Below are 14,018 nucleotides of genomic sequence, written 5' to 3' on the forward strand. Positions count from 1 at the left end.
CCCCTGTTGAAAGACAGCATGCTGGACTAGATGGACCATTGGTCTGACCCACCTAGGCCATTCTTGTATTCTTATTTCCCATCCACTTTGCACCCATTTAAATGGCTAGATAAGCTGCAGCACTGTGGAGTATCAGGCCCACAAAATGTAGTCAGGAATGGTGTTTCTCCCTACTGTGCAGATTGTTCTGTGGCTTGCATTGTCACAAAGTATGTATATTTTCACACTCGACTTTCCACTCGTCCACAGCAAATCAGTCAGTGCGAGCAGAAACGGATCGTCCCATTGCTCAGCTGGTCTGCTTCTCTTGTATCTCCTGAAACAGTTAACTTCTGAGGCCTCAAAGCAGGGAACATGATGAGCACAGCAAAGCAACTGAGAGCTGATTAAAATTCATCCTACTGTATCACCCTTAAATAAAAACTAAAGGATACACAGCTGTGATTAATCAACCATAAATGGCTGTCGCTTGCTGCCTGTATTCCACACAAACGCAACCCAAGCACCAGCTCAGCTCGTCATAAGGGTAACAGGCAGATCATTCTCATTCGTCAGGATTTTGAATGTAAACAAATACTTGATGGTTGGGTTTTTGCCCCCCTTGCAGATTTTCAGTGTTTCTGAGAAAAATCGGTACATTTATTCTGGAAAAAGGCTCACATTCACCCCGTGCCAGTGGATCAAAATAAATCACTCACAGAGCCACAGAAATGCAAGTTTTAATTAAGGAGCATTAGTAACATGAGAGAGAGCCAGCACCTACTGACTAATAACAACCATATACTTCTGGTTTTAAGCACCGCTACCCGGATGGCGACAAGCCCTGCAGCAAACAATCCACAAACAACAACTGGCAACCAGGTTTGTGGCTGAAAGCGGTGGCTGTAAGACTCTGCTACCTGTCACAATTGCGCCTCCATTAAAACCCCAGCCTGTTTGTCTGTGGCTTGCGATGCTTGCTGCTCCGTTGACTTGCTGGCGGAGCGTAGAAGCTTCTCTCCTCTGTTTTCGTTTGCAGTTTTAGGGGCCTGATCCTTTCATGGACTAGCCTTTGGGGAAAGGGTTGCAGCTGGCCTTTAGTCACGACACCATTCTACACAAACTGCAGCGGGCTTTTCACCTTCGCATCAACTGCTTAGAGGCCATCATTGCACTGCGGCTCAATGGGGCAGGCCATGTGAGGCAAGAGAAGGCTCTTCTGCCACAGGCCTGCTGCATGTCCACGTGCAAACCACTTAACTGTCACGTGCCTCAGTTTCCCTACCTGTGAAGCAAGGACAATGAACCTACAAAGCCTTTGGAAAGAACTTCGAGACCCAGGCGCAAAAAGTGCTGTGCAAAAGCGAGGTCTTATTATTGCACTTGGCAGCTGGCATCTGCATGGTGGGCCTCACTGCTGCTCAGCTTGCTGCACGAGAAGCCCTTTAAAACTATTTGCTCTGTTTCTTCCTGTTGGACCCTCCCACGCTGAGTGGAGTTGGAGCATTCCTGCTTGGGAACCAGCCTCCGCCTGCTGCAGGTATTTAGGCACCCGTCGGCCTCGTTACATAAGTCCACCGTTTAGGCACCGCTGACGTTTTCTGCTGCACAGCCGGTGCCTCCTCTCCACTGGTCGGCATTTTCAAAGCTGGCCACATGCGGCTGTCGCCCCACACTGAACAAGCTGCTCAGACCCCTAGCTTAAGCCAAAGCCCCGTACGTGGGAGTCACAAACGAGGTGGGGAGCCGCCTCGCTCACCCTCTGGGCCTGATCCCATAGGTGTGCTCAGAGCAGGCCTACGACCTGATAGCTGTCAGACTCTGAGCAGCAGGGCTGGGTACAGGTCACTTGTAGGTGGTAGGGAGGAGGTTGGGCACTCCAGCACTAGCACAAAAGACAGCTGGGGCAGGCCCATCACGTTTGCTGAGGCCCCATCCCCTCCCATTTCATTCCATCTTACCCCAGTTACAGACGTTTTGGGGGCCCTTTTCTTTGCCTCTCGTCATCCCGCGGGGGAGTGGGGTGGGAGCACTGTAGGGTGACCAGATTGTAAGTGTGATGGGACGGGGGTGGGAGGGTTAATCGGTACCTATTTAAGCCAAAGCACCAAATATCGGGACTGTCCCTTTAAAATCGGGACATCCAGTCACCCCAGGCCACTGGGACACACAAAGCAAGCGGGAGAGGTAAGCAGCATGAACAGGAAGTGGAGAGACATGGTTTTAGCTGCTGGAGCCTGGGGCTACTTAAGCAGCTGACCTGGCTCCTAGGGAGAGTTTGTGGCTGAGGATGAGGGAGGTGCCTATCTCCAGCCAATCAGCCCGGTGCCCCAGGTCAGCCACTTAGGTGCCTAAGCCCCGCTCCGGCCCGTCACTCCTGGCTAGTTTAGTTGCCACCATGCTGACCAGGCCACTAAACGTCTGGTCAGCGGCGCAGCAGGGCTAAGACAGGCTCCCTGCCTGCCATGGCCCCGCACGGCTCCTGGAAGCAGTGGTATGTCCCCCCTCTGGCTCCTAGGCACAGAGGAACTAGGGGGCTCCGTGCGCTGCCCCCGCCGCAAGCACCAGCTCCGCAGCTCCCACTGACTGGGAACCGCAGCCAATGGGAGCTGCGGGGGTGGCACCTGTGAATGGGGCAGCGCGCAGAGCCACCTGGCCGCGCCTCCCCATAGGCGGAGCAGGGACATGCCACTGCTTCTGGGAGCTGCTTGAGGTAAGCGCTGCCCAGAGCCTGCACCCCTGACCCCCTGCCGCACCCCAAACCCATGGTCCAGCCTTGAACCCTCTCTCCCCCTTCAAACCCCTCGGTTCCAGCCCAGAGCACCCTCCTGCACCCCAAACCCCTCATCACCAGCTCCACCCCAGAGTCTGCACCCCCAGCCAGAGCCCTCACATCCCCTTGGACCCCAAACCAATGCCCCAGCCCCGGAGCCCCCTCCCACACTCTGGACCCCTCAGCCCCAGCTAGGACCCTGCTCCTGCACCCCAAATCTTTCATCCCCAGTCCCACATCAGACCCCCACACCACCATCTAGAGCCCTCACTCCCCCCCTGCATCCCAATCCCATGCCCCAGCCTGGAGCCCCTTCCTGCACCCTGAACCCCTCATTTATGGCCCCACCCTGGCACCCACACCCCCAGCTCAGAGCCCGTATCCCCTCCCACACCTCCAACCCCCTGCCTCAGCCCAGAGCTCCCTCCCATGCTCCAAACCCCTCGGCTCCAGCCCCTAGCCTGGAGCCACCTCCTGCAACCCAAACCCCTCATCCCAGGCCCCATCCCAGATCCCGCACCCCCAGCCAGAGCCCCCTCCCACATCCCAGCCCACAGCCTCAGCCCAGAGCCCCCTCCCACATCCCAGCCCACTGCCTCAGCCCAGAGCCCCCTCCCACATCCTGAACTCCTTATTGCTGGCCCCACCTTGGAGCCCGCCCCCAACCCTCCTGCCCCAGCCCGGTGAAAATGAACGAGTGAGGGTGGATGGAGTGAGTGGGGCTGGGGCCTCAGAGGCGAGACAGGGCAGGGTGTGGGGCAAGGGTGTTTGGGTTTGTGCGAGTAGAAAGTTGGTAACCCCTAACCGTACTGTCCTCTCAAGCCGAGCTACGGACTTCCCTTTCGTAAGCAATGAGCGGTGACGCAGCGCTAGGCCCACACAACCAAAATGGTCCAGCTAACCAGCCCCGTGCCACTGGCCGGGCTCTTTGGCTCATTACAAAATAAACTCATGTTGCTGTGCCACATGGATGTGCGAAACGTGCAGTTACAAACAGGCTGAGCAAAGGGATGAAAGCGCTTTCATCCCAGAACAAATGGCACTGAGAGGCAGTGTAACACAATGATTAGCGCAACGATCATCTCCTGCCTGTGCCTTGTCTTGCCACGTGCCATCCAACAAACAACTCAACTGCTCCCTGCCTCAGTTTCCCCCTCGGTAGAATGGGAATGCTATTACATTGGAGGGGGCATTAAGGCGTAGTGCTATTTTCATAAATAACAGTGAGGTCTTCAGATGAATGCCGTGCATAACAGTAAGAGAAGGGAGAGGAAGGGAGAGGAACTATTTTGCAAAACATTTTTTTTTAAACTAAAGCTATTTTATTTAATAGCCACTGTAAATAATAATATACTTTCCTCTTCCACAGCATCAGCCATGGGAGCATTTTACAAGCATCAATGAATTAAGCCTGTTAATTATTATCTCTGTGTTAATCACTATCTCCAGCAACCTTGGAAGACTTGGCATCAGGTGATCTAGGTTCTGTTCCCAGCTTCACCACACAGAAAGGCACAGAGTTTAAGGCCAGAAGGGACTCCCAGCTCATGTTGTTTGACCTCCTGTACATCACAGGCCACCACCACACTAAACCCAAGAACTGAAATTAGACCAAAGTGTGACAGCCCTCAGGAGACTAGCCCATCGTGTGCCACAGGGGGAGACAATTTGATATGCAAATTATACAGATAATGATGATGAAGCACAGAAAAATGTTATGTGACTTGCTCACAGGCTGGCACGAACTCTGTGGGAGCGTTGGGAACAGAACTCTTGGCGTGACGTGCTGGTCTCATTGACGTCAATGGCAAAACTCTCACAGATGTCAATGGGGGGCAGGACTTCTCCTCTGATGCCTAAGCTCAGTTTTTCATAACTGTGGATTGTGAGAAGCCTGTAAAGCTAAAGTTAAGCTGGGCTGCAGCTCCCCCTCCCGCAAGGTCTTTGCCAGGTTTTCTGCAGGGTATTGCACAATGCGACGTGCTGCATGTTTTGCCTTTTGCAACTCGGGATCCCAGTTTTTCAGACGCTCTGGGTGCGTGATGGGGATGGGCCCGAGCGACAGAAATGGGGTTTCATTTGTGCTTATATGGTGTCTAATTCAGGAAAAGAAATCTCTCTAAGTGGTGCATGGCTCTTTCAAGGCAAATTCCCCATAAAGAACATAGCATCTCCTCTGTTGAACTGCAGACTACACACAGCTGAGGCTCCAGTTTGTTGAGTTACAGCCAAGGAGCGTACATGGGTGCAGGCAAAGGTGGCTTGGTACTATTTACGTAGCACATTTCACCTCAGAGAATCCCTCAAGTTACCTATGAGGGAATCACTTCACCATCACAGATGTGCAGCCGCCTCTGGGGTGGAACATGGCAGCTGTTGACTATTGCACAGCAGCATTACTCAGCTATTTTGGACAGAAAGTGAAAACAAAACCACGCTCATCTGAAACCATGAGGAATTGTGTACTAGCTGGGTTGAAATTTGACTTCAGGCACCGGGACTAATACTCCTACTCTTGCCAAAGGAGTGCTGTGAGATCTTTAATGTCCCTGAGTAGTCAGCAGCTCAGTTTTACAGCTCATAGAATCATAGAATATTAGGGTTGGGTGAGACCTCAGGAGGTCATCTAGTCCAACCCCCTGCTCAAAGCAGGACCAACACCAACTAAATCTTCCCAGCCAGGGCTTTGTCAAGCCTGACCTTAGAAACCTCTAAGGAAGGAGATTCCACCACCTCCCTAGATAACCCATTCCAGTGCTTCACCACCCTCCTAGTGAAAAAGTTTTTCCTAATATCCAACCTAAACTTACCTCACTGTAACTTGAGACCATTGCTCCTTGTTCTGTCATCTGGTATCGCTGAGAACAATCTAGATCCATCCTCTTTGGATCCCCACTTCAGGCAGTTGAAAGCAGCTATCAAATCCCCCCTCACTCTTCTCTTCTGCAGACTAAACAATCCCAGTTCCCTCAGCCTCTCCTCATAAGTCATGTACTCCAGCCCCCTAATCATTTTTGTTGCCCTCCGCTGGACTCTTTCCAATTTTTCCACATCCTTCTTGTAGCGTGGGGTCCAAAACTGGAAACAGTACTCCAGATGAGGCCTCGCCAATGCTGAATAGAGGGGAATGATCACGTCCCTCGATCTGCTGGCAATGTCCCTACTTACAGAGCCCATCTGTAATGCGTGATCGTGGCAGGGCAGGTTTAAATTCTGACTCAGAAAAGAGCACCACCTTCTGGATCACTAGCAAAACTTGTGACAACACCCTGGTTTCGCCCTCACATTGTGTCCCATCGAGTATTAACAAGCACCCCCCTGCTTAGGCCTCATGAGATCACAGCCAAGTGTGCCTCAGCCCTGAGTATTCAATAGCACTGCTTTCCAGAGAAAAAGTCCTAGCGCTGCTAGAGAAATAGGATCTCTGTAAGGTGGTCAAAAAATTCAAACTTTGAAATTTTTCAATGAAAAAATAAAAAAAAAATTTTTTTTCAACCAACTTTAATTTCCACTGTCTTCATCTTACCAGGCTGAAAAGGACTCAGGATCCCCCACATTCTGAGTGTTCATTTAACAAGCCTATTTAAACCCTTTTAGAGTCATTCTTTTAAAAATGTTACTAATATATGCCAGCCTGCTAGAGACAGGCTTGGGTGATCTATTAAATAAATAAATAAATGCATACATCAGATTCTCCTATATTTGATATCTAGTTAAGATAATCCCCTGACTACCATAGTACTGCGTTCCTGCAATGCAATTCACATGGGATGCCCTGGGAACATCACTCGGAAACTTCAGCAGGTGAAGAACATGACTCACCAACAGTGCTATGGGATCTTTAATGGCCACGTGGACCAAAAGGGGCCTCAGTTTTTATGGCGTCTCAGAAGACCCACGCATAATAAACCTCCAATACTCCATCTGATTTACCTTAGAAGGCTGGAGCATTGAGTTGCCCATGCTGGGATTAGAATTTCCGGTTCTAAGAGAGTCTAGGGGCATTCCATGCCTAAAGCGAAGCCAGCCCAGTTTGCACAGAGATCTTGTGCCAGTCACAAGCCTGTGTGTCAGCTTCCCCATACATACGATATCCTTATCTCAGCTGGGGGTTATGAGCCATAGACTTGTTTGTATCTGAGATGCTGCCATCAGTGGCCCAAGTGTAGATGACGAAAGCTGCTGTCGGAGAAGAATGTAGTTCTCACTCTCCGGTTGGGTACAGCAAACCAGATACTTTATGATCTCTAGCAATTGCATGGAGAGAGAGAGCTAAACAGGTCTCTCTACAGGTAAACAATGGCAGCAGCATTTATACCTTATGTTACATACAATAATGAGCAACAGCTGCATTTTGTTTATACATAGGTCATCCTGATAGCTTATTTGTCACATCTACTTAGATCTACTCTACATTCCATATTTATCTACACAAGGTCGCAACAACTTCTCCCACAGTTCTTGCCCATTCGCCTCACACCATCCTCGCTTCTACAAGTCTTGCGTTATTAGGGTTACAGCTAGCCTGACTCTTGCTCACAGAAGAGACTGTTTGCATTGAAATCCCCTTCAAATCCCTGTCAGTTCTTGCTCTATTTCCACACTGCTATTTGCACCAGCCAAACGTATCCCTACTGACCGGCCACTGATTGCTCAGTGTTAACTCCAAGCATAGACAAGGCCTGACTAATACTCGCTAAGTGCTTGGAGATCCTTCCTGTTATTATGACCCTTACTTGTTGTTATGAAAGATACAACCAAGCTGGTCCACAAGCATTGCCAAGCATACAAAGGTCCCACTACAAAGGGAAACTTGCCCTGCTCTGTTTGCAAAGTCTTTGCCATCCTCTCCCATCCTTTAAGGTGCTGATGAAATTGGTTTCTCATCTCTCTCTCTCTCTATATGGAGGCAATGAGAAACCCCAGCATTTGTGATATCTCTGGTGCCAGGTAAGGAAAGCATCTTTTTCCTTTTAACTTGCTGCTGTATATATATTGTTTCCTTGCAGTCTATCTTTAGGCTATAGCAGTTCACGGGGTTTTTCAGCAGATGTGTTATTCAATTACTTCAGGGCTTTTCCATTTGTAATATTATGAAGCAATGATAGCCAGCAGACTTCACCTGTCTTTTAGAGATAGCCAGCCTGGTAATTTTAACTCTGCCCATTTTATCCACACCAGTAAATCTCATAACATGGTTATAGAGAGATTCCAATTTTTGTAGACGCTTCTCCCGGGAATTCCTGTATACAATATTGCCATAGTCTGTAATGGACATAACCTGTGATTTGATTAATGTTTCCCTAGTGAAGAAGTCAAAGCATTTCATGTTCCTATAACTGGTTTGCAGCTCTGCAGTAAAGGTCTTTGGTGCAGCAGAGAAAATAATTGCAAACGCAGCCCCAGTCAGAATATATAATCCCCTCACAGCGAGGATCCAACTCAACAGAGTTAGACTGTCTGAGCAGGGGTTGCGGCAGGATTTTCACATCAGGAGAGCGGGATGCACAGAAAACAAGGTAATTTCAGTGGTTTAATATTCATGAATCAGCCTCTGTGTACAGGGAGCTAATTCGCCATTGTGCGTCCTAGGGGCGCAGTCTCCCAAGATTAGGGAGAAAACAGCGCGCGCATGCAACCGATTCCACCTCCCCCCCAAAAAAGAGCCTCGATTTGTGCCAGAATAAAAGGGTGAGTCATTTTACATAGTAATGCATTGTCCAAAATCTGGCACAATGCCCAGTATTGGGACCTGTCTCGGGCATTTTGAACCTCTAAAATAGGCCTGGTTGCACCTGGCCCACCTGTCTTCTGCCTTGCTGCCAATCCCTGAGTTATCAGAGTGTTTTATCGTACGGATCGATAATGTACATCCAAGTGCCTCTGAGACACAGAGCGTCTTCTCAAGAAGATGACCCAGGAACGATTCACAGCTGGCAACTGCGACAAGTCTTCCTTGTAGAGATCACTTTTCGTCTATTGTCCTGTCTCTGGGCCTGATCCAAAGCTCACTGGCGTCTTTCCACTGGACTTCAGTGGCCCTGGGCTCAAGGACCCTACGTGCCCAGGGGTGGCTTATGTGGGAGGGAGGGGGGAGCGGAAGAGCCAGGTGATTGCAGCTCCCACACTAGCGCTGTTCTCCCCTAAGGGTTGTGGTGTTGGGAGCCCTGGCCCCTGCTGCACCAGCCAGCAGAGGCAGCTTGCATGTGGACAGCACATGCATCTGGAGCGTGGGCGAGCTCCCCTCACACCCGGGGCTGCAACGTGAGTGACTCTGTGGGCAATGCAGCAACACCACTCCCAAGGCAGGGCTGTGCCTTATAGTCTAGTTACCTTAACTGACGGGGCCCGCCAGCCATCTCTTGCTTTCCTCACTTCTTCTACATACCGCTATACATGTGTATTTCATATGGACGTCTCTTACCTGGGGCTTTCTCCATAAGAGCTTTGTTTCATAAGAAACATTTGTTTCTAATCCGCACATGCAGCTCTCATTTCATTTAAACAGGGCCCCATCTGTCCATCCGGAGACAAACAAAATAAATTAAAAAAATGACCCTTGAGAGGAAATAAAAGCTCCTATTTATTTGCAAAATATTAATGTAACTATTTAGTCGTCTCCTAAAATCCAGCTGCAGTATTTGATTGGCCTGTGGAACTCACTGCTGCAGGGTGCGTGTGTCAGACAACTTGGTGATGTGTAAAGAAGTATTTCTAAATGCACTTTCAAGAGACCATTTGGCATCACATAAAATGGACCTGATTGGTTTTCCTAGTCAAGTCAAGGGCAGTTGGGCCTGCTTAGACCTGTGCTGAATTTGGCTCCTAGCTCCACACATTCCTTTTGCTTTAAAAAAGGAGCCTTTTCTCCTGTCCATTCATCTGAGCTTTGACCAGAGGACAGCCTTATTGCTAATATTAACAGCAGAACCATACCTTGCTGCGACAGAAAAAATATTATAAATATTTGGTATTGGTTATAAAACACAGCTGCCTGAAAGCACTTTCCTTTTCCGTCGCTGTAAACAACCACCTCATCCCACAGCTGGGTCATGTTGTCCTCCTTGGAGGTCTTTGCATGCTTCATACAGGCATCTAGCCCCTTAATTCACAGACCTTTAATAGACATTCTTTTAAAGAAAATCTTCACCCTTATGCGTAGATAACTGTTTTCCCTTCAAAAGAAACTGACCATACAGAAGATGATGAGCTCGGAGGTATATGATCTCTGTATGTCGCTAATCTACATGGAGTGGAATTTGCATGCATTGGTCCATCTGTCTCCATCCAGAACACATACACCTTGACTGTCAGAAAGAACTTCCACAAAGCTGGCCCTGCAGAAGTCCAGGAGAGATTTAATTTGGTACAATATTTAGCACTTATGTAGCATTTCACATTGTACAAACATTAAGAGCCTGCTTGTTCCACCCTTACTCATGTTGTACCACACTCTAACTGGGACTGTTTGCAGAGTAAAATACTACTCAATGGGAGGATGGTCAAATCAGGCCCCAAATTATTATTATTATTATTCTCTGTTTACAGATGGGAACACAGAAAGGTGGAATGAGTTGCCCAAGTTGGTGGCAGGGCCAGGGTTATCGCTTGGGAGATGATGGGTCCCAGATATCATCATTATTTAATATTTCTATTGTAGCGATGGCCAGATCCACAGGCAGGATTGAACCCCCTTTGTATTGTAGAAATGCACATGAAGTTGCAGAGGAGGTGATGGTGGAGTACATTGGAGGAGATGTTGCAGGGCAGGGCTGAGATGCAGGATTGAATGGAAGGAGGCAGGTCAGGAGTGAAGAGACTGAGCTCTATGGCAATAAAGCCATAACAATGGCCATGCTAGGTCAGACCAAAGGTCCATCTAGTCCCGTATCCTGACAGTGGCCAAAGCCAGGTGCTTCAGAGGGCATGAACAGAACAGGTAATCATCAAGTGATCCATCCCCTGTTGCCCATTCCCAGTTTCTGGCAAACAGAGATTAGGGACACCATCCCTGCCCATCCTGGCTAATAGCCACTGATGGACCTACCCTCCATGAATTTATCTAGTTTTTTTGAACTGTTATAATCTTGGCCTGCACAACATCCTCTGGCAAAGAGTGCATTGTGTAAAGAGATAAATATCCATGTAAATTAATACAGAAGCCAAATGATAGGAACCTTTGAGAACTGGTAGCAGGACAGAGACCATGTCTCCCTTAGCCACCCCCGAGGATTGTGAGCACAGCTGCAGGGACGAAGAGAAGGAAAATGCAAAGACATGCTCAGTTGTTGCATCTATCACTTTATTCATTCTTTCCAGAGTAGATTCTCCAACGAATATCTTGAAATCCTAGATACATGGAGCCATTCAGAAAGAAACACCAAGGAATTCTGTGAGTGTTTTGTTTCAATCAACATGCAAAGGGAACATTTTTTCCCCTCCAAGTAAACCAACTTTGAAAGTCTTCCACTAAAACCTTATAAAATCCAACTATAGTAATAAATTAACACTAGATTAATTCAAAGGACAAGTTATCCCCGCTCTGCGTGCCTTCTAATCCATATCTCCAAGAGGTCATTTTAATTATCATGCTGTCACCCACTATTCATTACTCTGCTTATAGAGCCAGGAAAGCAGCACTGTGCCTTTTAGATACATTGGTATTCATCATATTAAGGCATTTTACCCTCCTTAAAAATGCACACAGTTTAACCCTGTAACCTTGAAATGCTGACAATATTGAGTTTGTTTTTATCATTTTCCTTCCCGTGGGTCATCTTATTTCTTGTTCTCAACCTGTTTCCTATTCTCCCATCTCTCTCCTTCTCAGAAATTAAAAAAAAAATCAGGTTGATGGATTGTATTTGACAACATCTGTGCATTTACAGTTTTGTCGCTTTCTTGGGACTTGCTTCTTTTTCAGATCCAAACAGGGCCATATTCTGCCCTCATTTATACCCACCATGAGGCTGTGTGTGGGGCGGGGGGAGGATACAACTGATGCACAGGCTGTAGGTTTGGCTGTATATTCAAACATCACCAGATAGCTGTGGGTGAGACCTGTACCCGAGCTGCAGAACTCGAAGCCGTATCTTCTGCCCTGGGCTTCCTTGTCAGTGCAAGTGGAAAGCATGGGCCAGCCAAGCATCCTCCTATGAGAGGGGAAGCCTCATACCCCATAGAGCCACGTACACTCACCAGACAGGGGCACGCTGGGGGCAGGATGAGGATATTCAGAGGGGGGTGGAGTGCCCAGCGCTTTTACCAGCTGCCCAGCTAGCGCAGCAGTCCATGTGAGACAACTGCAGCCAGTGTAACAAACTAAAGCTGCTTTCAATTTTGCCTAGGGCCTTTTCAGCACCATGGCCAGCCCAGGATCAGGGATCAACAGCTGAGAATCTGGCCCTAAGATCCAGAGCTAAACTTCGGGAATGGAGCGGTCGAGCCCCATCACTAACATCTGGTTTCATAACCCCATAGAACCTGCAGAAGGTGATCACAGAAGGGAACAGTGAGCAGGTTTTTGCCTAGAGTTTCAACTCGCTTTCCCTGAAAAGCAGAGGGACACGTCAGGTCAGTCACATGAGGCCTGGGGAGGAGGCTGCCCGCTGGGGATGGCTTTTAGCACAAGTTTCAATGTGCGTAGATACGATGGGCCAGACTAGCTTGTGGAGGTGGGGGGAAGAAGAGTCAGGGGGTCCCTCTGTGCTTTGCCCCTCACCCCCATCATGAAGCAACCAAGAGGGGGAGGCCAATCAATGCTGCCAACAGTTTGTATTGCACTGGGGGCAGGTCTGGGCGTATTCCCGTACATACCCAGCAGCTGCTTGGGGAACACAGACGATGCCTCTTCTACGGGGCTAGCCTGGGCTGCTGGTGAGCGTAATGCCAGGAACTGGCTTCTGCAGGCACAATAATGACACCCAAGGGTCCTACCTGGGTACCACACATCCTCCCCCATCCCAACTCAGCTCATGCTCTGTGAGCGAGAACCATCACACACACATCCGTGTGCCTGCGTCTCTCTCAATTAACAGCGCTACAGGAGTCTCTCATGACAAGATCTGATGGAAGAGCAAAAATGTGTGCCAGGAAATGAAGGATGGCACAAAGCGGGGTACACAGGAGCATGCCTGCCTACCCCCCCCTTGGGCTATTTCTATACACGACAGCCCACGGTAACTGCAATAGCACACGAGACTTGCACAAAGCCTTCTGAATTTTACACTAACGGGGTAGACATTGCCCTGGGTGATGGGGGGCTTTGAATTGTTTGCTCAGCGAATCAATGACTCCTTTAAAGACAGAGGGGGAGAGGTTTGGGGGTCCCTCCTCCCCGCTTTGTAACTAACGGCTGTTCAGCTACAGTTAATGATTTTTGTGAATCAATCTGTTCACGTTTTTCAGAGCTGCGCCAAAAGGCCTGGAACTGATTGACCATTGGTAAAAAGAAAACAAGAGTAACATTTCTAGCTGATTTCACCGCCACCCCACCCCAGCCCTGACTATTTGTTATTTTACTTATCTGGGGGGAAAAGAAAGACCAATTTCAACCCCACAAGGGGCTGATCAGACTCCACTTCCGCAGTGCCTGCTTCTCAATGTCCTTATGACGAGTGGGAGTGCTCCGTAGGATTCGTCTGGCTTCTCTTCTCTAGCTTGCGGCCTGCGTGGCTATTCCCCGGGCCCCGCCGGGTGGCACATTTGAAGGGGGGCATTTTTTCTTTCCTGAAGAAGGAAAAGAGAGGGAAGAAAACCATTGTGAAGTAACACAGTGTAGGCGTGCACGACTCACCCCTGCGGCACCTCCTGCTGGTCATCTCAGGGAATTAGTTCGCCAGCCTCCAGAGCGCCCTCTGCAGGCCAGTGTCCTGCTTGCCGCTGGCCCTGTGCCCCTCTCAGACCCCGGTGCCCTTTTATCTGGGGTGCTGCCCCCTGGCAATAGCCCCACACTCTGCCTCAGGGTCTCCCCTCTCTGGGGAACCCCCAACCCTCTAATCCCCACCTTGCATCAGTCTGGGCTACTGCCAGTCATCACCAAGCCCCACTCCCTGGGGCAGACTGCAGTGTAAAAGCCATTCATCATAGGCAAGGTTGGGTCTGGACCTGCTGCCTTTCTCTGCAACCCAGTGCCTCTATGGGGCCTTGGACAGCCCTGCCTCACTCTAGGCACCCTGAGCTTCCCAGCAGCCAGGCCCCTCTCCCTCTGAAGGCAGAGAGAGTCTGTTTGGGCTCCTGGCTCAAAGCCTTTTTATAGGGGCCAGCT

The 14,018-nt window shown here is 49.4% G+C and overlaps 1 protein-coding gene across 8 annotated transcripts in view; it reads right to left on the reverse strand.

Annotated features, from left to right (window-relative positions):
- Positions 1-11,048: 11,048 nt before the first annotated feature.
- Positions 11,049-14,018, reverse strand: part of AGBL4 (AGBL carboxypeptidase 4) — a 1,358,157-nt gene continuing 1,355,187 nt past the window's right edge. For all 8 annotated transcript variants that reach the window (XM_045028065.1, XM_045028068.1, XM_045028071.1 and 5 more), the window contains one exon: positions 11,049-13,480. In XM_045028065.1, coding sequence (XP_044884000.1) covers positions 13,360-13,480 — 121 coding nt within the window. In that variant the 3' untranslated portion in view covers positions 11,049-13,359. The remainder of the gene's footprint in view (positions 13,481-14,018) is intronic.

Source organism: Mauremys mutica, chromosome 8 (assembly GCF_020497125.1).
Source record: "Mauremys mutica isolate MM-2020 ecotype Southern chromosome 8, ASM2049712v1, whole genome shotgun sequence".
Classification (NCBI taxonomy): domain Eukaryota; kingdom Metazoa; phylum Chordata; order Testudines; family Geoemydidae; genus Mauremys; species Mauremys mutica.